Here is a 26526-nt window from a genome sequence, read left to right as displayed (position 1 = left end):
TATCTAATATCAGTCTCTGAATTGAATGGCTCTGAGGGCTTCTCCAAGCACTTCATTCAGAGTGTTTCTGTTGCCAGTCCCCCATTGTCGGGGCTTTCAAATGGCAGCTTTGGGTCCCTGCTGCCTGCAGGGCTGGCAGCCACTCAGGGACTGCAAGAGAAGTCATAAAAAAACTGTTCTTGCTAATTTAAAAGTCAGGTCTCCTGTTGAGCACATTTGGAGTTGGAAGGACTGTTGCTTCAATGCAGACAGTTCATGGAGTGCATCTTACCTCAGCTGGCGTACCTGCTGCCTTCATGTGCCAAACATATGCCTGCTGGGGAAAAAGCATTTCCCTCAGCAGAGACAAGGACACGGTAGGTCCCAGCCGTGCCCCAGGCTCCTCTGGGGTAACGCACCCAGGGCTGGGTGTTGGGGAGGCTCTGCAGCACCCTCTGCTCCCCAGGGCCCCTCTGCCCCCGTTCGCAGCCGCTGCTCCCCCTGCCCTGCTGTTTCACCCTGATGTCAGTTCACCCGCATGCTCCACTCCTCCTCACAGTCCCCCAAGGATGCCAGGGAAAAGCAAGCAGGCTCAACACAGAGTTAGGGCTGCCACAAGCTGGATTCTCTATCACACCCTCTCTTTCTTGCCCACATGCAGGGCACTACTGGATGTAGAGTGCTTGGAGAAAGCTGTCAGCTGCCAGGGCTGCCCAAAATCAGGAAAGCCTGCACAGGAAAGGGCTGCCTTTGGTGCGCTTCCATGGATCCACATGTGGGAAATCCCAGGAGAACAGGGATCCCTTCCTTGGCTCCTTGGCTCTAATCCACTGCAAGCTCTGCTGCTGGCAGAGACCTCCAGAGTCAAAAGCATGAAGCAGGGGAATGGCATGTTTTTTCAGGGAAGGAATCAAATGACCTCCATCTGCAAATTTCCCTGCCTCACAGGAGCAGTTGCAGAAGTGCTCTGGGACCTAACGCTTTCATGGTATTTCAATGTCTCCAGTCCCAGCCTGGGTCCTCCTTCTTTAAAGGAAATTACAGCAACCTTAATACATCAGAGATTGGTGCTCCAGGCCAAGGTCTCAACATGTTCCAGTAAAATACAGGTCAGTTTATCCGTAAAGCCCTCAAAAGAGCATCTGCCAGTGCGAGTGAGGTCAGTAAGGCGTGTCGACCAAGACAAAGCACTCCCCTCTGAGATAAACTGCAGAGATGAACATGTGTGGAAAACACCTGAGTACTCTCCACCTGAGAGCAAAATATGGCTAAGCCATGTTTGTCATGTTTGTCTTAGCAGCAGCTGGTACACAAAATGGCTCTGCCTATTTGTTTCTCCTGTAGATGTCTTCCTGTTTCGTGGCACTTCTCCAGCCTCTTCCAAACCCTGACAGCATCTCTGAAGCAATACGCTTGATGTCATTTCAAGGACTGGCCATTGGAGGTTGGAGCTAAGTAGTCTGGCCAATTTCCTTCTCTTTCCAGGTTCTGAAATCTGGGAACAGTGGAGTCCTTTTGTAAAGTCACCAAAAAGCATTAAAATCCCACCTGCATGTGCCACGCACAGTTCAAATCCCAAATTAGACAAGAAAATGCATGCCTTGTGCTGCAGCCTCTTTCCCCTACTGTTTCCTTCCATGCCCTGGTCTCCCTACTGCCTGCCAACGCCACGCTCACAGCCAAGGCGATGGCTGTGAGACACAGCCCGGAGCAGCACAGCCAGCTGTATCTGGCCCCATCCTGGAGATGTGTAAGTTGCCCCAGGTTCCGAGCCATCAGAGGAGCAGGCAGCAGTTCCCTCTTCCTGGGAGAGGAATGAGCCAAATCAGGGCAGCTGTTTTATCCCTAATATGTGAGGCAGGAGAACCATTTTTCCAACTGCTCTAGCTGTTGTAGACAAATGAGCTTTTGGACATTTAAACCTTAGGTCTGAGACACAAGTCGAGAATGTCAGGTGAAGGATGGAATGAAGAAAATGGTGCTGACGTTTAATTTCTACACATTAATCAGCCAGACAATCTGAGAGGAAAAGGTAATAAAGCTATTGGCCTGCTTCACAACAGCCACAGCCTCTGCTGTCCACAGATGGAAAACCTTGCAGCAAAGGGAACTCCTCTTTCACACCAGCATCCTGATGGTTGAGGTGCGACCCTTGAAACAAGGCAGGAGCACATAAAACTGTGCCTGAACCACCTCCCAGCTGAGCTAAAAAGTCTCTCAGACTGTATCCACATTGCTCTGTCAGAGCAGCCTCCAGAACCAGCAACAAAAAGGATGCTCTTGCATCCCCTCAGCACAGCTTGTACACAGGACCCCAGCCAATCTTTACACTGGGTTTAACCTGTATGCACAGGTTCACCCGACCTCCTAGGGGATCCCATATTCAAACACAGTTTGACTGGGCTAAAAAAAGATATACTGCCAACCTTGAAGCAATGCTGAGAGGCTGGCTGGAAGGGGAGAGCTGGAAGGGGCTCTCAGCAAGGGCAGAGACCCTGTGAGCATCTCATCCAAGTGCAGGTTCAATTCCTGCTCCCACAGTCAGGACTGCTCAGGCCCAAGGAAGGGCAACATTGCCCAATGCAGCCCACAGCCGCTGGCCTGAGCCCAGCTCCCCACAATAGAGAAGACGGTTTATGCTTTGTGTGTCGGCAACAGAGTCTTCAGGGTTCACCCAAAGCTGGTTCGCCTCAGCAGGAAAGGGAAAATACTCAGTTCTCAGCACTGATTTGAGGAAGATGGCTATCTGGGGAGGCACAGCCCGCAGTCTTGCTTGTTGAGGGGAGAGGATTAGGGGCACTCCTCCATGAGCTGCTCTGATGCTCCCACTTCAGGGGCTTGCAAAAGCTGAAGGGCATGCGAAGCATCTCTGAAATGGGGACAGCATCGCTTTGCCAGGACAAGGAAGGAAGTGGGAGCCTGAGTCTCATGGAAACACAGCCCTCTCTTGCTAGCAATTTCACGAGAAGTGTCTTCATGCTGTGTCAGAAGAATCCCAGCGGCAATTGTCAGGGGGATTTCAATCAGAAATCCATCTCCTGTAAGGACTGCTTTGGGGGCTGGACAGAGAAAGCAACCTGCAATCTACTTTGTATTGCTGAGCAATAATGGGGCCAGCTCAGATGGAAAGCAGATGGAGAGAAAGTGAATAAGGCCCCCAAACACTGGGTAGAGTGGAAACAATCAGAGCACCGACTGCCGCAATACGGCCAATGCCACTTCAACCAGCTCTGCAGTAATCACAGCCCCAGCTCTCTCTCCTCTCTATATTTGCCTCATGACATTCAGTCAGTGAGCAAACATTTTCCTGAACACAGACTAGATTTAAAACCACTTTGGCTGCAGCTTATCTCAACAAATAAAAGACCACGAGCTGGTCTGAGAGCGTGACTCTGCTCAGCTCTGCCTACAGGCAGCTTGTGCACAGCTGCTTTCACTCTCCCTGCAGGATTAGCACCCAGCGTACTCACAACCTGACAGTTAAGGTGCTGTCTGACCGTTGCTCCGTGTAGTGCCTAAACCAGATGCATGGCAAGCTGGTCCAGCTGTTGCTGCCATCGATGAGGGGGAAGCGAAGGGAACATCTGCAGGGCATTTGGGAAGGAAAGCAACAACTTGGTCACCGTGCGCATCCCACCTCCTCTCACAAGACAGAAGCAGCAGGCCTGCTTAACCCAGGCTCTCCCTCTCTGGGCTGGCCTTGGCTCTGCCACTCACTCCTGCCCTCCTGCCAGGATCTGGCCGGCTCTGCCTTGGCACCTCCACCAGCTGTCTACACTGCAGAGAGCCCGAGCTGCCTCTCAGCAGGTCATTTGGGGACAGCATCACCCAGCCAGCTCTCCCCAGACATGCTCCAAAAGCTGCCTCGCAGACAGATCCTTGCCCTGGAAGGAAGCCCCGAAGCACAAAGCAGTCAATGCAGCTATCGCCTGCCTTTCTCAGGTTGCCAAAGTAGAAGACTGTGATCTTTTTTGATCATCTCTGCACCAAATGGAAATCTTCTGGAACTGATTTTATTCCCCAAATCCCTGCTCCAGTAGGTTCAAAGTTCAAGGGACAACTGGAGGGAACACGAACCATGGTTAGGTTGGAGAAAGGCTGGAATATAACAACTGAAGTAACACAGGAATGGCTTCTTGGTGCCCAGAAGGATTTCTGGCCAAAACAGAAGGAACACAGACCAATTTAAGGCCCTGGAGTATCCCATGAGGAGAGCAGCGGTATCCTGCTCTCCTCACCATGTGCCTTTCATTCTCCTTCCCCATCAGGCACAGTGCTTGCCATGGGGTCCTCCTGAAGCCAGGGCACTGGCCAGACTGGACTCCTCATCTGCTCCACTACCTCTGCTCTTCCTGAAGAGCTTTGGGAGGCCACCCCTGTGCAGGGAAGCAAAAGGCACTGCAAAATCTCAGAAAGTTTTATATAACCGCAAAAACATTTCCCAGGAAGCTGTATTTGTGCCATCCTTTTATATTTCAAGCCTGTTCCAGTTCTCTTATCTTTTTTTTTTCCCCAACACTAGCAGCAGCAGTGTACTTAGCCTTGTAAATAATGCATACCACTCTCGCTGCTATGCAGACAGACAAAGGCAGGTAGTGTATCAAAGAATAAAATTGTACAGCGAATTGCAGTGTAATAGCTGTAATTTAGTGCCCTGTGGGTGATCAGAGATTCAGAAAGTATCAGAGACCCATGCTCTGCGCTGACTGGCAAGGTGACTGGAGATACAGCAGTGTTTGACCCTTGGATTGCTTCCAACCTAAGCAAAGCCATAAAAAATTCAGGAGGCCATGCTGTCTCCCAGCAAAATGGTTTGTGGGGTGGATAAATAGATGGATTTTGTGTGTACGCACACACGGTATATTTATGTGGGCGCACAGAGATAATCAAAGAAACACTGATCAAGACCTGGACTACTTATATAACAGAAATGCCTGGGGAAGCTGGGGGTGTATCTGGGTTGTTTTTTATTGTCTGCTTGCAAGAACGAAGGGAAGTCTTCGTTAGGGCGCCAGCTGGATCCCAGCTCAGGAAATCTCAATTCATTTCATATGCAGGCTAGTGGCTAATGATGTGTGTGTATCTGTCTGATTTCAGCTCTTTGGCCATCTCAGACTTGGGGGCATTCAGATTCCTTGCCAGTTCCCATTTCTGGAGCATTTGTCTCCACCAATCACCCAGGAAGTCATTTGAGGAAGCAGAAATGATAGCAGGAGAAATAATGCTATTTTCAGACTCCCCAGTAGCCCCTTGAGCAGAGGCAGCGAGACGCATGTTCCCTTGGAGCTCACTGGACACCTGGAAGGGTATAATCACTCTCTTTCTACCTAAACAACACAAGAGCATGCAGGGATGCAGAGGGCTGTCACCTCCCATTTGCAGACATCTCGGTGTAGGAGCAAACTCCTTTCTTCTCCCTGCTTGGGGAGCCCTGAGAACCCCCTGTCCTCACAAGCCCCTCTCCCATTACTCAGGGGAAATGAGAAGCAAAGGGTCAGCCACATCCTCCTAGGAGCACAGGGGCCTGCCCACAAGCAGCAAGCACCAAGCTAAGCAAGAGGGGCTTTGAAGCAGGAGGGTGACTGGGAAGGATAGTGCTTAGTATAAATACTAGGCACTTTCTTTTCCAAGAGCATCCCACCATCCAGAAAACCACAGGACACATTAGAGGGCAAGTCTCTCGCTGTCCTTGCAGATGGGGACAGACTCAGCCTGACTTCGCAGCGAGGTGTCTGAGCCAGGGAATACATTTACAGGGCTGTCCTCTCTCATAACAAGTGACAGCTCCGTTTGGATCAGCCGCGGCACACAGCAGCCTGTCCGCTGCATGACAGGCCTCCAGAAAAGATGATGTAGTGTGTTGGGTTTGCGTGGCAAGGTTTTGGTAGCGGGGGGGTTACAGGGGTGGCTTCTGTGAGAAGTTACTAGAAGCTTCCCCTGTGTCTGACAGAGCCAATGCCAGCCGGCTCTAAGACGGACCCGCCGCTGGCCAAGGCCAAGCCCATCAGCACCTCTGTGATAACATATTTAAGAAGGAAAACAAAACAGTTAGAAAAAGCTTTTGCAGCCGGAGAGAGGAGTGAGAAGATGTAAGAAACTCTGCAGACACCAAGGTCAGTGCAGAAGGAGGGGCAGGAGGTGCTCCAGGCGCCGGAGCAGAGATCCCCCTGCAGCCCGTGGTGAAGACCATGGTGAAGCAGGCTGTCCCCCTGCAGCCCATGGAGGAAGGATGAGGGGGTGTAGAGATTCCACCTGCAGCCCGTGGAGGACCCCACGCCGGAGCAGGTGGAGGCACCTGAAGGAGGCTGTGGCCCTGTGGGAAGCCCACGCTGGAGCAAGTTCCAGGCCGGACCGGTGGACCCGTGAAGAGGGGAGCCCACGCCAGGGCAGGTTTGCTGGCAGGACTTGTGACCCCGTGGGGGACCCCACACTGGAGCAGTCTGCTCCTGAAGGTCTGCACCCCGTGAGAGGGACCACACTGGAGCAGTTCGTGAAGGACTGTAGCCCGTGGGAGAGACTCCATGTTGGAGCAGGGGAACGATGAGAGGAGTCCTCCCCCTGAGGACAAAGAAGCGGCAGAAACACCGTGTGCTGAACTGACCGTAACCCCCATTCCCTGTCCCCCTGTGCCGCTGGGCGGGGGCGGAGGTTGAAGCCTGGAGTGAAGTTGAGCCCGGGGAGATGGGAGGGGTGGGGGGAGGTGTTTTAAGACTTGATTTTATTTTCTTATTGCTCTACTCTGTTTTGCTTAGTAATAAATTAGATGAATCTCCTCTCTACGTTCAGTCTGTTTTGCTCATGACGGTAATTAGTGAGTGATCTCTCCCTGTCCTTATCTCGACCCAAGCCTTTTGTTATACTTCTTCCCATCCCGCTGGGGGAGGGGTGAGTGAGTGGCCGCGTGGCACCCAGCTACCGGCTGGGCCTACACCACGACATGTAGGAAGAGGCACAGATTTGGCTCATCCCACCTCTCTCAGCAAGGCTACGAAATCCTTAAGCACTTCACTATAACAGCACCTGGAACCTTGTAGGACAGACCCCCCATGGGATCCAGATAGAGAACATGGCACTTTTGACTAACAGCATATGTGGTTCAGCTTCCTCATGCCTTTCACAGCACCATCAACCTAAACTGGAGATCTTAGTGCCCCTGGGAAAAGGAGATGGGGAAGTGCCACATATAAACTGAGTGGGAAAGTCAAGATGGAAACAGAAGAGAATCATGCACTGGCTCATCAACTCCTAATGACTGCCAGGCAAAGGAGGTAGAGTAGGTGAAAACAGGGTGACTGGGGCAGGAACAGAGACTGTGCCTACCAGGTGGCTGAGCTAGAAACCAGATGCCCAGCACGGGACCACAAACACAGTTGCTGCCTCTGATGCTGGCACAGATGCGTGTGTGAGCTCCATCTTTACCAGGCCAACCTCACACCCTAAATCTCTACAGCCCATTTGCCAAATAAGTACTTTCTGGCTCCCTGGAGCCTGTTCAAGGGGGTAAATCTCCAAGAAAGGGGAAAATCTTCTGAATGTAGCTGAGGGACCCCAAGTTAAAAACATGGCTATAAAGCCAGTTGCCCAATTTTGAAGTGACATTGAAGCCCAGAGGGTCTCCTCAAGAGACTGTCCAAGACCCCACATGCAGGTCAGAAGCAAACTTGTCCTGGGGAACCACAGCAGCCACGTTTTCCCTACCCTGAGACTTGCCAAATGTTAAAAGCAGGGCACGCTGCTCCACTCAGCCGTGCCCTGATTCAGAAATACAGAGCTCCCCATGACTTCCTGGGCAACCAGCAGGACCCTGTACTGCCTCTGCACCACGGCACCCATCTCTGTGATGGATGCACCTCTGCTGGCTGCAGAATAAACTCAGCCATGGGGTTGTGGCCCCAATAACACAGCACTTCATAAAGCTGCTTGGGTATCTCTCTGTATTCTCAGATATTTATAAGGGGCTCATCCCCACAATATATTTGAGCACTTCACACTCGATCAGATATTTCTTCTTGTAACTGTGCTCTTATCCTTGCTCAATAGATAGCAATTATGTTCACACAGCTTCTTAGACCCTCAAGGTGATGCAGCATGTTTTTGGGAGGACAGCAATGCTTTCATAAAATAAAGAACATAAATGGCTGGGACAGGCCCCCAAAAATGCCTCCAAACTGGCATAAGAAAACTTGTGCTGACGTGTCCTCGGGGAACGGGTAGACACTAAAGCAGAGAGGAATCTCTGATTTTCAGTAATTCATTTGGGCAAATCTGTACCCCTGTTCCCAGGTTTGCAGAGTGGGACGCACCCACTGGACCCATGGATCCCCCTTAGATCACATCCCTAAAAGCCATTGCTCCGGTTCCCCCACATCCTCCAGACTAACACAGTACGATTTGGAGTTCAGCTTCATTCAGCATCAAAGCGAGATCGAGGATTACATGCTGTGCCTGGCTCTGTGAAAGCAGGACTCCATCTGTTCCCACTGCAATTACTGCACTGCGTGGACAGTCATGATCTTGCACGAGGCACACACAACTCCTCAGAGCCCTTCATGTTTGACCGAGGCATGTAGGACACAGGTTTTCATCCAAACAGAATCTATTGATGAGGACAGGCATCATCCCTGGCTACAGAATCCCTTCTTGGCCCAACTCTGCATTTCACCGATGCCAGTTTTGTCTCTGGGTAGGTTGTTTTGATTAATTTCATTTAATTAATTCTATCATCTCAAGCTGTTCCCAGAATCTCTGTGGAGCCCGTCAAGGTGGGAGCAGAGAACATGATGCACACAAACTGAAGATGCAGTCCATTGGCTTCTCTATATTTATCTTCCCAGAGGGAAAAAACCACCCCACTCTACAGGAGTATCTTTCAGCCTGTAGAAGTCTGACTGTTTTCTGTCGCTCTTCTGTTCCCTGGTGCCATTTAATTCTGCAATTGTCCCTGCTAGGGGCAGACACGTCTGCACTGGAATTTGTGTTCCCTGGTCATCATCACAAAGATGGAATTTCATCCCTGCTTATAAGGCTTGGGGAGAAAGGAGGGAATTTATGTTTTGGCCCTACAGGAGGGAAAAAGGGGAAAAACAAAGCTCCATCGCTCAGTTCTAGCTCACAGCACCTTTCAGCTTGCTGTCTGCCTCCCTTGCATTCAGTTTTTTCTTCCTCCGGGAAGTCAGCACACAACCTCTGCCCCAGGTGATATTTTTTGCTTATTCCGTTGTGTGGGGAGTCATCCTGTCCCAGGCATCGCCCATCCTTAACTGCCCTCAGTAGCAAGATGCCTCCCTTCATCTCTTCACAGGTGCAAGTGTACGGACAGCGGAAGACTCTCCCTGCCTGCTCTCACCTTGGCTTTCCCCTGCAGATAGACTTCTCCCTTGACAGTGGCCTCCTTCCTCCTGCAACCCCAGCAACCAGCTGCATTCAGTACAGCAAGGCTGGGAGGGGAGAGGAGACATGGCACTGGGCTAGGGCTGTACACCCACTATGTTGCGGAAACCTGTTCTCAGTAGGTCCCTAGAAGGTCCACTCCTGTCTCATGGTTCGCAAGGCATTGCCCGACAAGCTGGGGAATGACATGCTTGGGGGACAGAGGACTGCTCCCCACAGTATAGCCAAGGGTAAGAGGTCAGGCCCCTGGATTCAGTGCTAGCCCAACTACTTACTTGCTGCAGAGATTGGGTCAGATACTGCCTCACTCTTCACATCTATAAAGTGAGATGTCTGGCCTCAGCTTCCTCTCGGACTTGTCAGAGGACTGATTCATTTGTGCTTACAAAGCACAGTGAATCTTGCAGATGGAGAAGGCAAAAAGAGGTAGGAAGGCAGTAAATCAGGCATGCCCAGGAACATTCTCCTAGACACATCCTGCAAACTAGCACCAAATGGCTCACATCCATATTATTAAACTCTCTTCACCTCTGAAACAGAGTGACCTCATGCAAAAGCCTATTGGGAATGGTCTTCTGCCTACAATAACTCCCAAATCATGCCTGGAAATTGTCTGGGACAGTCCTAGTGGGACAACACCAAACCACGCTGGGGGTGTGCTGACACTTAATACTGCTGATGGAGTTTGTATTCTGGAAACACTTCCTGACATTTAATTTACTAGTAAAGACTTAATTACTAGTGCAGACTTAATGTCTGTTCTATTAAATTACCTTCAAAGTCAGCACTGTCCTGATAAAAATCAGCAAGTGTCCCTAAACTTTCTTGAAAGCATTGATGCCTCAATCATTATCTTTCCATCTCCTCAATGAATGTGGAACAAATTATTAAATAATCAATTTGTTATCACTTAAAGATCATCAGGTGATAAGAAAAAGCCAGCAGAGAGAAAGCCAAGAACAAATCATGTCAAACCAGTTAACTTTCTTTGCCACAGTAACTGAAATAGTGGAGAGAGCAGGTGCAGCAACGAAGGCTGTCCTGATGTGTAGTAAGGCTTTTTGAAACAATCCTGTATGACATTTGTCACGGGTACACGCTCCAAAACTAGTTATCAGTAGTTTGCCATCAGACCAGGGGGACTTACAGAGACCAGTCCCAGGGGTGCTTGGCCAGATCTATCAACTCAATGACTTAGATGATGAAATAAAGTATGTTTATAAAATACTTGACTGGCCCCAAGTCTGGAAGAGCTTGCAAACTGAAGGCAGGATAGGAAAAAAAAATTATCTTGACAGATTGGAGAAACAGCTCACAATCAGCCAGCTAGAATTCCATAAAACCAGTGCAAAATACTGCGCTGAGAAGGAGAAAAAATTAAATGCACCAGTAAAGCAATGGGGAACAGCTGGCTAGACCACAGCACTGATGAAACAGATCAAGGAATTACAGGACCATGAACCGAGTATGAACCGCCATTGTGAAGGTACTGCATAAAAAGGCAAATTTCATTCTTGGCTGTATTACTAGAGCATGCTGCGTATAAGACAAGGGAGGTAATTTTTTGCTTTGTCAATACCCCCAAGTTAGAGATGCTCAGTAAGAGAGGCTCAGTGTAGGTTTGGCCTGGAGGCAGGTAACAAACAGTGTAAGAGGTGCAAAATGCATAGGGTTGAAAGAAGAGGATTCGGTCTAGCAGGGAGAAAACAGAATAGGGGATATGATAATGAACTTCCAATATGTAAGGTTGTTATAAAAGAGATGCTGATTAGTTGTTCCCCATGTCTCCTGAGAATAGGTCAAGACACAACAAGATCAATTAGATTATGAAGAGGAGGGAAACCTTCCCAGCTATCAGTCAATGAGCAGCGTAACAGGTACCGAGGAGGCAGTAGCATCCCTGGCGCGTTAAGGGCATGTAAGGCAAACACTTCCTTGGGTGTCGTCAGTGTATCTGATCCTGCCTCTGGGCACATAGGTGGAGTGACTTCTGAATGTTCCTTTCAGACTGACATTTGTGTCATTTTTAGTTTCAAACATCACTTCATTGCTCATTTTGGCTGCAGGGGTGTGACCCCCAACGCAGTAGGGACAGCCTAATCAGAGACCCTGAGCAGGGTCTCACCAGGCCCTTATCCAGTCCCGTTACTGGGTATGTTATTTGGTGTTCAGCCGTACGTCATCACATCCTGCGCCTTCCTCTTACAAGCTTTGTGTTAGACCATCCCATTCAAGAGCTTACTAAAAACTATTTCATTCTTTTTTTCTCATCCCTCTGGCAGGAGGTGTGTTCCATAATCTGATTGCTCTCCCAGCTAGAAACTTCTGATTTCCAGCTTAAATATGCTTGCGGCCAGTCAGCAGCCACTTGTAGTGGTTAGTTAGAGTAGTTCAAATTCATAATGTCCGTGGATATTCTAAATTACAGAAGCTGATGTCATTGCACGTGAAAAACTTCCAGCTCTGTTTTTCAGGTTTCAAGAAGGAAAAGATTATAAATTTGCTGAGGAAAAGAAACAGTTTTTCTTTCTTGCGTCAGCACGTAGATGACCTGAATGACATTACGAAGGAAATGAAGATGTAACACAGGAAAGGCTGAAAAGAAGGTGCCAGCTGAGGGCAGACCCAGGAGACCCAAGGCCAGGTGACAAGCATAATGAGGTTATCAGCTTGATGGCTTCAGGAGGGCCAAAAGGAGTAACATGTAAATTGAAAAGTGCTGCTCGCAATGGTGGGAACAGTAGCTTGCTTGTGAGGGAGGAACCAGTTCCCCTTTTCTGTCTTCCCAAAAGATGTGACAACAAAGGTCACACTCGTCTGCCCGCACAATGGTCCATGTGTGTTCCTCTGTGGAGAAGCGCGTATGTGAGAATTGACAGTCCTCCCCTGAATCAATACTCCCCTTTGTAAAGGAGAAAGTGCTTTCTGCTGAACTGATGGCTATTCCATCCCATTGCAAACCGTAACAGATGGGTTTCCTTCAAACCTCTATGCATTTTAAGATTGTATTTACACTCACTAAGCAAGTCTTCTGTCTAAGGGGGGAAAAAATAACATTCTCCCACTTCTTCATTTTCTCCCTCCCCCTGGTGCTGTGCTTTCCCAGGGCTGCTGGCTAGGTTCTACTCAGCTTTTTTACTGCCTTCTGAGCTGCTGCTTCTTGGAAAGTAGTTAGCTGTGCCTCACCTTGGAGGTGGGGGTTCTGGCTCCTTTGGGTTCAGCAGTGTAGGCTCCGTAGCTTAGAGTCAAGTACCAGATCGAGGAATTAGAGAAAAGTACAGCTATCCCTCATTTTCTCCAGAGAGAAAATGAGATTGATGCTGTTACCAACACATACACCTCCTGTAATAAAAATGTAGGGGTTTTTTTTGGAAGTGAAACACACTAATTAGGTATTAGTATTATCATTTCTCCTATGACAGGCATCTGCACTCCTGCCATCCTAGCAAAATTTCAGTCAGCAGAGGGTATTTAACCAAAATGAAAATTCAGTCTGTGTGTCTAATAAATGCTGCTGCTGCCTAGCCTTCCATTTTTTGGTCAGCAAATAGCTCTGCTGTTCCCTATCATGCAGCAGTCATGTCCTACCCTGAAGACAGATGCATTTCAGTGGTGTTTCTTGCTCGTTTTTTTTTAATACAAGATAGCAGTGTTTCATAAAAAGCTTTCTTGGGTCAGGACAAAAGCCACCATGCATATGTAACACTGTGATTAGCATCTTGCAATGAACTGGCTAGCGTGCATGAAGTGCTATCTCCTGGTAGATCAAACAGCTGGCTTTTCCTGCAGCTGCTTTAGCATAAAGCTAGCATTTGGGAAGGAAGCCCCAAGGACAACTTGAAATTCTCAGTGATCGTAACAGACAGCAAAATAGTGGTCCTGTTGGTGTCTTGCTTTTCTGAGAGATTGCCTTCTGCCTAGGTGAGCCCCAACCCCCAGCAATACAAGAGCTGGGCTGGAGTGGCCTGAGCAGCACAGGAGCTTGAAGCAGGATCGAGCTGGCTCCCCTTGGGGGAAAACCAACCGATCAGTCTAGATTTGCCCTCTGGCAGGCCCAGGGGCCATGCCCTGCCAGACAGCACACCGGAGACCCCCGCCCGCGGGAGCAGGCGTCTCTGAGGGGTGGAGAAACGGGACAAGGCAGGTTGAGAGGGCCCGAGAGGTCCCACCTCAGCTTCCTGGCCTGCTGGTCCTTCCCCAACCATCCCTCATCTGCTGGAGCGGGCAGACCTGGCTGCGGGTAGCACAAAGCAGCAGACACTGCTCTGGCTGCCATGGGCTACCCTGCCGTACGTCCTCGGCTGTCTTCAAACCAGCCCGAAACGGGCTCACACGGCCAGTGCCGCCACCATCCCCGGGCGGCCTCGCCGAAGGGGGCCGACCGGGAGCGCCCTCACCAAGATGGCGGCCACCCCACAGCGCAACCCCTCACAAAGATGGCGGCAGCCGTGCGGACGTGGCCGCTCTCGGGCGGTGGCGCAGAGCGGGAGGCTGCGCATGCGCAGCTACGGTCAGGCTGGGGACCATGGGCAGGAGGCGAGAGGGGCTGAGCGTGGCCCGGGAGGTGAGGGGGGGGTGGCGGCGCGGGGCACGGCACGGCCGGGCTTGGCAGGGGCGAGGCGAGGCGGCTGACACCGCCACCACCGAAGCAGCGTTTCCTTAGAGAGCGGTGGGTGTCGGGGAGGGTCGGGGCAGTGGGGACTCAGGGATGCCACTCCAGTCAAGCTGTGCTGTGCTGGTGCCCGGCCGCCATCTTAGTGTGCGATGGCAGCAGAGGAGGCTGCGGTGGGACAGTCTGTGCTGGGCCTTCCTGCAAGCAGAAAGCCTTTTCCTCTGTCCTAGGCCTTTAACTGAGCGATGGCATTTGATGCCATTGCCTCTGAACCAGTAAGTGCATGAGCCCATGGGGGGTGCTGGGGCAATCTGTTGCCCCTAGCTAGCAAGTCTGTGCACAGCCTCGCCTGTGTGTGCGGTGGTGAGAGTCAGCAGTGTGCTGGGCACAGGCTGCTGCTTTTGAGGAACCCAGTGATAAACCAGCATGTGATGTGCCTGTAAATCATAGCAAGGAGAAGAGGAAAAGAATGTTTTTTAAGAGTATGACTTCCTTCTAAAGCTGCCTTTTTATTGTTGCGCTTGGGTGTTTTGTAATCTCCTGTGTGGCAGGAGGGCTGCTGGTAAGTTTTGTTTAAGCTTTGTATTTGTATTAACAAACTGAGGCATGTTAGTTAAGGTCTCTCTGAAGCAGGCTTCATTCTGGCTCCTGCCAGAGTGCGGTCTGGACTGACTTGGAAGAGGCAGTGGAGAGCCTATAGTTCAAGTCTGTGGGTTCTGGATACTTTGGGGACAGCAAAAGCCTGAACCTTCCCAACAAATGCCTGAAATGGGGCAGAACTGCTCCATTGAATCTCACTGGTCACCTCTCTGTCCTGAAGCCTTTCAGATGAGCACAGGCACAACAGAGCAAGATAGCCAGGGTAGAAAGGCCAAGGAAAGGACTCTGGGCTTGTCATATATGCTTCATCAATCGGTAAGGTAAAGGCGAGTGTCCTACTATGTTGTATGAATGGGAGTTCAGTTTGTAGCAGTTTTCTGGTCTATTTCATCTAGTTTGGCTTTCATTAGAGAAACAGACGTTTCTGGGCACTCTAACCCAAATGTAACCACCAAAGGGAGTTCAGAGGGGAGTCTGCTGACTGTCCAAGCTTCTCTTCAGTGAGCCTCATGGGGAGAGCCGAAATAATAAATTTTTGGTGGTCATTGTTTGAGATGTGATGGACAAGGGGAATTGAGATGGTAGGATCTACCTTAAAAAAAGAGAGGTGCTAAAAAGGGTGAGCTTGTCAGGGACCTGCTGGTCACAGAATGAAAAGGGACTGATTGTAGCTGCTACAGCAAATTCTTGCAATGTGTTTGGGGACTTGTGGTATCTTTAGATTTTTATTTTTTTTTAGAAGTTGTCATGATAGTGCACTACTTTTGAAAGGGTTGTAGAACTAGTCTTCTTTGGTGTGTTATAGATGGAAACCTCTCAGTGCAAAGATACTACAAAAAGATAAAATCCTTCCTCCTTACAGTGATGAGAAAGGTATTGAACAGAAGTTAGAGAGGAAGAAAACAAAATCCCTTTAAGTCAGAGGAAGAGAGGGCTGTGTTTCAGGTGTCAGAAATGCATTACAACCAAGATATTGATTTCATAATTTAAACTTTCATTCGGTTCAGTATTACCTTCTGAGCTATTATGATTGTAAAGAAAACTTTCCAAATGAGTCTTAATATGACATGATGCATGGCTAGCTTTGAAAGGCCTAATCTAGGCAGAGTCATGCTTGTTTAACTGAAGTCATGATGCTAAATGAATGCAATTTTCTATATGGATACTTATCAGATTAGCTTGCACTTACAAATTGCAGGTGTAATTGATATGACCTGGTTTAAACTGATATAAATGTGTCTCCATAATGTGGTGGTGGTTTAAACTCATGCCACTTCTCCTTTCATATAGCTCTGTAGTCCTTAGACAGCCCCATTGACAGTGCTGAGCTGCAGAGAACTTTCTTGATGAAACCCATCAGGAAAATGAAACTGGGAAGACTGGTCCATTTTGTAGCAAAGTGGTGAAAATGGAATGATCTTAAGAGAGTGACAAGGATGATCAAAGATGTGGAAAACTTCTATGCAAGAAACAACTAAGCATACCAGGTCCTTTTAAGCTTGAAAACATGATTGCAAGGGGACCCTATATAGGTCTATATACTCTGTATGCTATTTGTAATTTTAAACAAAGAATGAACATTCACTGTCAATACAAAATTAGGGCTATCAAATGAAACTAGCAGCCAACAAGCTCAGAACAAACAGGAGGGGTTGGTTCTTCCCATAACCTGTGGCTGTGCTGTGAAACTCCTTGCCAGAGGATGTTGTAACCCTTAAAAATATACTTGTGGCTCAGGTGACAACTGAGGGAAAAAAAACCAACATGGAAGCAAAAAGGGTGGGCTGTTAAATGCAAAGAGAGCACCCTGTGCTCAGGCAGTGCCTGAGCTGCAAAAAGTTGAGTGCGTGCTTGGAGAAAGTATTGCTACATGTATTACTGCTGCTGACAAGGCAGTGGCTGATCAGTGTCTAAAGAATAGGGGAAAGGCCAACGTAGTCTTCACTCAGTAAAGCTGTTCTTACAGGATTTTTCGAAAAGCTGTGGGTGGTGCCACGTGGTCACGGCTGTGTGCTGTCCTGCAAAGCTGCTGGGCTGAGCTGAGGCAGGGTGGGCTGACTGGGTGGTCTCTGCAAGGCTGAAGGAGGAGGTTGCAGGTAGGATCCAGCCCTTTCTCCTTTACCGACACAGAGGGTTGATTTGCAGGATTTATCTTAGCCTTTGCTGGTGGATCATCCTCTACTGTGTAGTAGCTTGCCTGGTAACTATTTTGAAGGACGCTGTGGGGGCAGCATCTGTGAAATGATTAGCCAGCATGCAAAATGATTCAAAGAGCATGGTGAAAATGGAAGTGTGTCCATGAACTGCAAGTTAGCATTTGAATTTAAAAAAAACTTGTCTCTGCTGGACTGATTTTAGTAATCCAGCCAAATTTGTGGATGCAGGAACCACTAATTCTTCTGTGAAAAGAATGGCTCAAGAGTGCTGGCAGGTGACAAGGCATGAGAAGACGGCTCAGGGAAGGTTGTTTTTTTTTCTTTGCCCCCACCTCTTCATTTGGCTTTGATCTGTTTTATGAGGGTCAGAAGATGAAAACCTCATTACCTAACACTGTTGGATGTCGACGTATGTGTGATGGCTCTTTGCCAGTATCTTAATTAGGGAATTCATAAAAGCGAAGGGTGGATGCCAGTTCTTGAAAAGCGCTTTTAGCCTTTCTGCTGGAAGGAAAGCTTTTATTAATTCATTACAAAATGTATTTAAAGGGATCCAGCTCAACTCTGTAAGCAAAGCTGCTTCTTTTTCTCTTCTCCCTTTGTCTGTGCCTTTATGTGAGCCATTTCGGGCTCCCTGCCCAAGATGGTCCCAACAAATGAGATTTGTAATAAGCATGCAAGTCAGTTTGGATTGAAATCCGCTCCAGGTCTCTCTGGTTTAAAAAGGTCTCCAGATTGTGAGCGAGTGTTGCCAGAATTCAACAGAAATGGCTCAATGCCTTGTCATACCTTGTGGAGCAAGGGAGGCATCTGGTCTTAGATCCCTGTGTGCATCCAAAACTGCTGGGACTTGATTTTCTGGAGTGGCTCTTGAGCAGAAGGGCAGCTCTGTGTGCCCCGAGCTGCTGCCTGGATGTGAAGGACCTGTTTCGCTTGCCCCTTTTAAATGACACTACTTAAAGATGTTGCTGCAAGTGAAGTCCAGTGTCCCTGCCACAGGCCACGTGAACCTGAGGAGTTGTCACGTGAGCTTTCTGCGTGCTGCACTTCAGCTCTGTCCTAGAGGATCCCCTTCATGGAAGGGAGAGCCGGGGCAGTAAGGGTTCATCTTTGCAATTTATAAGCCACCGTGCTGAGATTGCCACTGAAAAGGTAAGCCGGTGTGAAGTGCAGTGGTGGTTCAGCTAAGTGACCTTGGGTCTTTTTTTTCACCCAGGCTTCCCATACACCTAGGTGCATATCGCAACTAACCTTCTCGTGTATTAGCTAGTAGGAGGGAAAGCTTTCCATCCACAACAGCTCAGGTGTGCACCTGTGTCTAGGATTGCTCTCGTGGAGAGCTGCTGCAGGGAATTATGCCAAAGCTCTACAGGTTTTCTTGTGCTACAGCTTTACAAACTATGCCCCCCTGGGAGTTTCCTCAGCAACCCAGATAGTAATCAGTAATTCCCAGGCATTACTCGGATTTCTCCCTGTGCTTATTTTCTATTTCTCTCTTTCCTTTGCCCTACAGTGAATAGTTATTTGGATGGCTGAGTTGCTGAGAGACTCCTAGCTTGCAGGAACAGATCCCAAATCCCAAGTGAGGCAGTGGCACTGTCATATTAAGATAGTGCTCTGCCCGTAGTTTGGGTCAGTGTCTGAGGCTCCTTATGTAAACGAGTCACCTCTGGGAGGCAGATAGTACTGCCCTAATTTACAAGTAGGGAAACTGAGGCACAGTAAATGGAAAACATCTGGGAATCCTCACTCTTGTCCTTCCTTACAACCCCTAATGTCCCAGACTAACCCAAAGAAAAAAAATAGATTCTGGAGGAAAAATATTTTGTTCATTCAGCAATGTGTTCCTCCTTCCTTCCTTCCTTTTTTTTTTTTTTTTTTTGATTATTTTCTGTCCCTTGTGCCCCCAGCTCAGCAAAGCTGATGGTGCAGTTCTAGGGCATGTGGTTTATTAGCAAATTATTACTCTCCAGCAGGGGACCCAAACTTTGGTTTTGATTTAAGAGCAGTAAAACCAGTTGAAACTTTTAAAGTATTATGTGGAATCTGGAGATTTTTAGTCAGCAGAAAGTAAAAGCAGAGTTGGGCAGAATATCCTCTTGTTATGTCTCATGAAATGACGGAAGTATGGGCAGAGAATGTACTAGCGAGAGCAACTGCAAACTGAGCCGTAGGAGCAGTTCTGAAGGATAGGAAGTGCAGTGATGTGGATAATTTAGTGGTGGGGCTGGCAGCTGACTAACCAAAGCTCTCATTAAATTGTATTATTTAACATGAGTTTTAAACATGTTTCCAGAGGAGGGATGATGCATTTTAATAACTTTATTGGCTAAGGAGAAGCCAGGTAACATGTGCTGAAGTACTTCTTGCTGTGTGTGTATGTGAGGGTTTTCAACAGATAAGGGAGCAGAGACACAGTCATTTGCAAGTGATAAGAACTGGTGAGGGAGACAGCCATTCTCAAATTGGACTGGACGGACTGCCCACCTTCACTCTGCTGCACTCTGCCGTTAAATTAACTTGCTGATAAGCGTGGTTGGAGCTGGCTTGGGTGAAGCCCTTGGTTGGCCCTGGAGCAGACTGGGGTAATGCATTCCGCTGACTGAGCGGACAATTATCTTTGCCAGGACCTAATGCATTTTCAGCTAACATGCTTCAAAAATATCTGTGTCTCTGTCCAGGCAAATGCAGGCATTGCCAAACACAGAAGCACCGTTCCCTGTGCTCTGGGATGTGCCTTGGTGCTCCCCTTGGGCTTGGGGGAAGCTGTGCAGGTGCCTATGGGGAGCTTGGCATCTCAACAGCCCTGGCAGAGTTGCCTCATGACAGAGGACTTTGAAATTGCTATCTGGTAAGATGCAAAGATTTGAGCCTTGTTACATGTGTCCCCCTCCCCAGCTCTGCTGTGCTCCTTGCAGTGAGACTATTCAGGTGACTGGCTAAACTCCTTTTTGCATTCTGCTTTGTTCTCCTCTTTATGTCAAGCCTCTTCTCCCATTCTGCTTATTTATAATGCTTGCCTGCCTTTCCTGAGCAGAAGGTGTGAGATTGCTAATGAGCTCAGGCCAGAGCTGATCCCCAAAGCAGCAATAATTAGGGATCACTACCTTTGATTTTGTTTCCCATATCACTGTTTATGGGAGCGTTTGTGCTTTGGGCCACCTCTGAGGCTGGTGTCCAGGCAGCTGGTGTCTCATTCCACCTCAGTACTTTACCTGGGACTGTGCTGCCTCTTAGCTTCTGTTTTTCGAAGGTCGCCACCACGAAGGAGCTGTGCTGCCAGCAATCTAGCTGGCCTTGGCCTTGCTTGGAGAATCAGACACAACAGGAGTGTAGTGCTAAGTAGCTACAAAGCGGTCATTGCCTCCTCAGGGCACCAAGGCCATGGGTTTTTTTTCAGGTTAGGATGTTGTGTTTGTATTATCTGATTAGTCCCACTGTTTCCCTCCTGGAAGCAAACCTGAAAGACAAAGTTTTCCTAAAGATGTCTACACTCTGGTTGCCAGGCAGAAAAGAGGAATGATTCCCAGGAAAACTGTTGTCCATGGTAGGATTCCTTCCTGGGCAATCCATTTGCACACAAGTAGATCAAACCTCTTGTACTTATCCACAGTTACTCCCCTCTACAGGAAGACATGGCGGGGGGGGGGGGGCAGCTGTTAGGAAACTCGATGAGGAGACACAAGATGATGACCAGTGTTTTTCTGCATGTTGCTGCTAAAACTTGTTGCAGGTGAAAGGCATGCAAACAGGACGGAGGTGGTGGCAAATGCTCTCTCGAGCATACTATGCAGACTGCTATTGCTGTTGTAGATTTAGTTGGGTAAAAGAGATGGTAGGGTAGGTATCAGTGTTTCCCCTTTGCTTCCACTTCACCCAAGCAGACAGCTGAGGGTGCTTTGTAGTCATGTCCCATGAATTTCTGTACCTGTTCACAGCACTAAATCAAGACTTTGTCCCTCAGGCTTTGGACAAGGCCAGTCTCTCTCATTTTATCCTCTTTTAATTGCATAAGGATGCCTTAGATTGCATCTTTGCTTGTGGGGCCACATGCAAAGAAACTAGAACCGGCTGAAGCAGGGTCAGATCTTAGCAAAAAGGTGCTGACCAGCCACACAAGTGGGAGTGTTAGAGCTGACTTGGCTGTGTCTGGGATTACAATGTCACATTATACCTGGGGTATAATACAGACTGATCTGGGACGTGATGGGCTCTCTGTGCTGTGATCTCTACACAGAGCTGGGGCTGTTCCTCTCTTGATTTAGGGAGGAAGGAGGTGGAGTGGCTGAGCTGCCACCCTTCCCATCTGAGTGGGGATGGATCCACATTAGCTGGGAGAGGAAATGATGGTGACTGGTGTGGTGTTTTTCAGATTGATGGACTGGAGGAGAAGCTGGCACGCTGCAGACAGAGCATGGAGGAGGTGGCTCTTAAGCTGCGCAGGGAGAAGCTCAGCCCTGAAGGAAGGTATTGATGACCACCTTCTTTCACAGCTGTGGCTGTGCACGTCAGCTAGCTGTCACCCTGCTGTAGTACTGAGCAAGGGCTCTTGAAGGGATGGGGATGTGTGGCTCCTCATGACAAGATTCTTCCCCCAGCTTGGAGCTTACTTGGGGAACTTGCCAGGGTGAGAAGTTCAGTGATATATGGAGAGAGCTTCATCTTATCAACAGCCTCACTCACCAACCTGCACCACAACTAGCCAGGCAGTGCCCAAAACTTGCCAGTTCATTTGCAGAGCTGGCTCCTAGCCTGCTACAAAACAGCTCTGTGATTCTGGCAAAGGTTCACTGCATGCTGCTACTCCAGCCTCTCTGAAGCTGCCTGAGTTCAGAGATGTGCAGCTATTGAGGGCCAAACCAGGCTGGGATGCAACTGCAGAAGAGGCTGAGGAAAATTATCTGTGCCTGGATGTAGGGATGCAGTGACACACTGGCATTCCTTGGAAAAGGGAAGAGGGACAATTCCCCTGGAATCTATCACTGATATAGAAGAGGCAAGTCTAGGCTTCTAGAGCTGGGACTCAGGCAAGGACTTTGACCTGCATTTTGTAGGAGACACAGGCAGAACCTGCTATTTCTCTAGAGTGTGATGCAAGAGATCCTAGATCTCCCAGATGATTCTGCTATCTCTCTGCTTGAGGACGTTGTTCCAGTCACCAGCATCCTACTGCTATGCTCCTAGCAAGAAAGGCTGGGAAGCTCAATCGTAGGCCCAGGGAGAGGTCCTGTTGGTCCTGGTGTCTGCTTTACAGCACTGTCCTACAGAACCCAGTTAGAAATCATCCTAGCAGTGGTGGTATCTCCACACCCTGATACTTACCAGCCTCAACTTAACTTCTTTGTTCCTCCTTTGCATTCTCTCTCTCCCTGCCTCCTCCTGCCCTTTACTGGGGTTTTATATCCCCATCCATATTTGAGCAGGGTTCTGCCTCCTCCCGTCACTCATCTCTTTAGCTCCTCATCTCAACAGTCCTTTCCTAGGCCTAAATTATTCTTATGTTTACTGTCTGTATTCTTTATCTGGTACTTAGGTGGCCAACAACCAAGCCTGCAGTTGTGGTAACTTGACAGGATAGAATATATCTGTATGATTTCTCTCTGAAATATAGGGTCTAGAGCAAAGAATTAGGCATAGATATTCCTGGGGCCTTCTCTGAATTTTATAACTTGGATGGAGATGGAAACAGAAATTCTGTTGCCCTAATCCAGACCATTCAAAAAAACCCTGGAGGAAGGTACCATAGTCAGAATTATTGATTCAGCGAGTAGTAAACAAAGGAGAGCTTTGGTTTCCCATTTTGAAGTTCAGTTGTCATGGTTTCTTCGTGTCTCATTCTCAAAGCCTCTTCCCTTGACTCTCCTCACAAGGCCAGTTTCTAAGTACCAGCTTGGTCATGTTGGTAAATCTGTCTTCTCACTTCCTCCTGGCTGCACTCCACACTGCCTTTCCCCAATTGCCTTTAAGAGCCCTTTCCTCTCCTGCTGCTCTGACGTCACTCACTTTCTTGCCATCCCTTACTTAACTAGCTGTACAAATGGATTTGGATCTCTTTCCTCCTACAGGTTCTTGCTCTGCCCCAAGGGGAACAACAAACTCTGTTACACTTATGCCTTCTCTGTCTGCTCTGAACCAAGAGATAATTGGTTATTGGTTAGTGCATGTTTGTTTATATGCACACAGTCTGAAAGGAGTGACCGTGTCCTCACTACCATAATGGAAACGCTGCTGCTTTCAGGCAATTTGTTTTACGTTTATATTTTAAACTGTATATTAATTAATCATCTTGTGCAGTTTAAGACAAGGGCTGGGTTGGCCTGACTTAATTGTTATTATCTTGAGTCTTTGGTCTAATAACGGGTGGTTTAACTGGTTGTTACTGGGCTTGGATTCAGCATCTCTTTGCTTGCACAGCTGGGGGTTTCTAAACTGTCACCTCTCTGCAGTGAAGGGCGAGGGGCTCACTCTGTGAGCAGTATCCCCGGCAGTGGGACAGTCTCTCTTCCATCATGTAAGCAAAGAAATAGGCTGTGTTGTGCCTCGCAGGTAATGAACTCCTCTTCTCATTACAGAAAGTCACTGGAGAGAGAGAGAAACTTACTAATGACCAAAGCTGACAACTATGGTAAGAGCTTCATTAAAAATGGCCCCTCTGGGATGGATGGGATCAGTGCTGCAGCTTAGCTTCATGTCCAAGCTCCTGCCACCTCTGCCTTTGAATTTAGGTGCAACCAAAGGGAGCTAGAGTGAGGGAAACCTAGTCAGCATATTATAATAGTCTGGATCCTCCTGCCTGAGCTCTGCTATCATAGGGGAAAAAAAATAAGCATCAGCTAATGAGGTGGGAAAAATGTCCCTTTCACATACCCCAAATTACCAGTCTTTAGATAATCTTAGCCAACAGAGTGCCTTTTAACATCCCACCCCTCCTTTTAGTTTTTGTGGGGTTGGGGTTTTTTTCCTTTTTTAATAGAGGCTTGCTAAGCAAGCTGGCAAGTGCTATCTGGAGTGTAGCAAAGTATACCTTCCTTGGGGAAGGTTCTTACTGCATCAGTTTCTGGGGCCATTCAGCACACGACCATAGGGATTCACACTGATGAGCCACCTGCAATTCCAGAGAGCCAGGGTCTTTCCTTGCTGCAAGTCCTGCTGTAGACAGTTAAAATGAGAGTCCTTCTGAGCTACCACACAGCACTTTCATCCTGCTGGGGATGCTGCTTTGCACGTCTTCAGGCTCCTGGCGTTGATCAGTGTGCTAACTGCTTGACAGCAGTCTGAAGCAACGCAAGCACCAGAGCTCAGACAAGGGAAAGAAGCACAGTTTTCTTTTAGGCCTGGAGAATTGAAAGCTGCGGTATGGCCAGCAACTTTGTAATTTTAACTCATGTTAAAGGACTGTTTCCAGAAGACTAACAGTTATTTTAAACAGATTCAAAGCTGTTCCCTAAGGGCCTGCTACTAGAGATGGCAGAAGACTGCACATCATTGCCACCCTTTTACCAGCAGTCAGCCATCACTGCTAGCATCAACTGAGGATTCTGACAGGCTGCTCACACAGCAGCAACAGCCTCACCTAATGGTGATGGCTGCTCCTCCTGGAACAGAACAGACAGTGCATGTGCACACAGTCTTTTTAGATCACTGCTACAGCCTCTGATTAAATCTCTGCTTACTCCAGCTGACACACTTGAGGCCATGAACTGCAGTTGCTGACAATGGCATTGCTCCATCAGTTTAAGCTGGCACTGCTGTGCTCAGGGTTATGCGACCTCCTGCCTCCGCTGTAGTGTTGCAGATTCAAGCAGTTTGCTCTGTGACTGCACAAGAATGTATGTACTACATGAAGAATGTGGGGCAGAAAGAACAGCTCAAAGCCTCTTTTGATACCAGCACCAGTTTGGGAACCTGCAGCACCAGGGCATTTCTGCTGGAGACTGCTACTGCAGAGGCAGTAACTGGTATGGTCACTGCAGCTGAATTCAGCAGCAGGAGCAGCCTGGCTTTAGAGACAGTCTGCACCCAGCCTTGCCTTGAAAAACAATTATTGCTGTTTGGGCATGCAGTGTGTAATGCTGTAGGCCTCACTTCTTGCCTATACCATCCAGCAAAGTTTTGTGGAACAGAACAGAAATGGAGAGCAGCAGGACTCCATGCTTTTGGTAGCCACTTCCTTCCTCTCTCTGCATCTGTGTTTCTTCTTTTGTAAACCTGGGCCAGGGAAAATGTCTCTACAAAGCAGCAGACCCCAACAGAATGAGTGTCCAGGCTCAGACCTGTTCTACGCTTATCCTTCTGAGGCACAAGAGAACCCAGATTCTGCAACATTCAAAGGTGGCCACAGTTGTATTTAAGTAAATTTAAGTACTGGGAAAAGGTACAAGGCTGTTCTGTCTACAAGATAGTAGAAATAGCTCTCTACCCTCTTCTTTCCCTTAGGGAGCTAGCAATTATTCTAATGGCCCATTCTGTCCTTAGGAGGACCCCAGAACAAGTTCACTTGCAAACAGGAATGGGTCTGGCCCTGAAGTAGTCCCAAGCACAGCTACTGAGACTGACAGGATGGGAGTTAGCAAATGAAAGGGTTCCTGCTAGTTTACTTCCTGTTCAGCACATCTTCTAATTGGTAGCTTTGCATACTGATCCCAAAGGTAGCATTGTGCTTTTAGGACAGTTTTAAAAGGAGGTGTAGCCACAACACACAGAACGTTCACAGGCAGGGCTTTTGTTTGTTTCCCAGAAAAAGAACTGAGTGTGCTTCGTAAGGAAAATCGCAAGAATGCTGCCCTTGCTGTGGCCATGGGGTTGCTGATTGCTCTTATTTACGCCTGCTGGACGATGTGATTGCACTCAAGAATTCTCCCTGCTGACCAAATGACTCTCCTGCAAGGACCTCTTCCTCCTCTCACCACTGTGCCTCCCCCAAGGGTGAGGATCAGCATTTCAAATTGCTGTTCTTGTTCATCCTCTCCAAGCCTCATTGTAGGGAAGCTTTTTCTCAGAGAATTGAGGGCAACAGGAGACAAACCAGAAATCACAGTACACTTGCAGTTAGCAGTCAGGTCAAGCAGAGCTCAAGGTGGTGCTGTCTTAACTCAAAACGCAGTCAAGACCATCCAGCCTGATGCAGGAAAGCAATACATTCTCCCTTTTGAAGAAGGCCTCTGTGGTTACAGACAAGTGCTCTCTGCCCAGCCCAGTCAGAATACATGCCACCTTCTTGGTGACAGCCATAACCCAAAGGGACACAGAGCTCTTCGAATTAAAGGGTAACATGGGTATTGTGACCTAAAGACTCACCTGTTCCCAGAGCTGAGCTAAACAAAGATGTTTCCTCTTCCATATTGACTTACAGGACCACAGGAATCCTACCCCCACAAAAACAGATGGGAGGTAGCTATTGCTTTCTGCAAGCAGGTAGCATCCAACTTGAGATCTGAGTGGTTGAGCTTTGAGAAGATCTACCTACCTCTCCAGTGCATCAGAGCTTGGTAGCCATTTTGTGCCTCTGAGAATCAACACTTGCAGAAGAGATTTTACTATCAACTCCCAGGGATGGAAGTGCCTCTGCAGGGCTTTAAATAAAGTAATTTGACCTTGTAACTTCCTGATTTTCTTTTTTCTGCCTCCTGTTTTGTAACATGCCCCATAGCCACTGCTTTATTCTCATCCGACTCTCCCCGCTGGCACCCGTTGCACCACCGTAAGCCTCGACTGGGTTTGCGCTTGGCATCCCTGGTCAGTGAGGTCTCACAGGGTTATTGGTCTGCTGTGGCCTGGAATCTACTGAAA

The 26526-nt window shown here is 48.4% G+C and overlaps 1 protein-coding gene across 4 annotated transcripts; it reads left to right on the top strand.

Annotated features, from left to right (window-relative positions):
- Positions 1–13869: 13869 nt before the first annotated feature.
- On the top strand, positions 13870–26337 carry CCDC167 (coiled-coil domain containing 167). Of its 4 annotated transcripts, none has more exons than XM_054821785.1 (4): positions 13870–13933; positions 21110–21204; positions 23310–23362; positions 26090–26337. In XM_054821785.1, exons 1-4 carry the CDS (start codon positions 13895–13897, stop codon positions 26227–26229), a joined length of 327 nt encoding a protein of 108 aa, XP_054677760.1. In that variant the 5' UTR covers positions 13870–13894; the 3' UTR covers positions 26230–26337. The 4 variants fall into 4 exon arrangements, with proteins under 4 accessions (XP_054677760.1, XP_054677761.1, XP_054677758.1 ...); XM_054821786.1 differs by having other exon boundaries at positions 25475–26337; XM_054821783.1 differs by lacking the exon at positions 13870–13933 and adding an exon at positions 14552–14896.
- Positions 26338–26526: the final 189 nt, after the last annotated feature.

This window comes from Grus americana, chromosome 3 (assembly GCF_028858705.1).
Source record: "Grus americana isolate bGruAme1 chromosome 3, bGruAme1.mat, whole genome shotgun sequence".
Lineage (NCBI taxonomy): Eukaryota > Metazoa > Chordata > Aves > Gruiformes > Gruidae > Grus > Grus americana.
This window is presented reverse-complemented; position numbering and strand designations above follow the sequence as displayed.

Coding starts and splice junctions, on each gene's coding strand:
- CCDC167 (XM_054821783.1), top strand. CDS start 14,741: ATGCCTGAAATGGGGCAGAACTGCTCCATTGAATCTCACTGGTCACCT. Junction 21,205..23,309: donor AAGCTCAGCCCTGAAGGAAG/GTATTGATGACC, acceptor TTCTCATTACAG/AAAGTCACTGGAGAGAGAGA. Junction 23,363..26,089: donor GACCAAAGCTGACAACTATG/GTAAGAGCTTCA, acceptor ATTGACTTACAG/GACCACAGGAATCCTACCCC.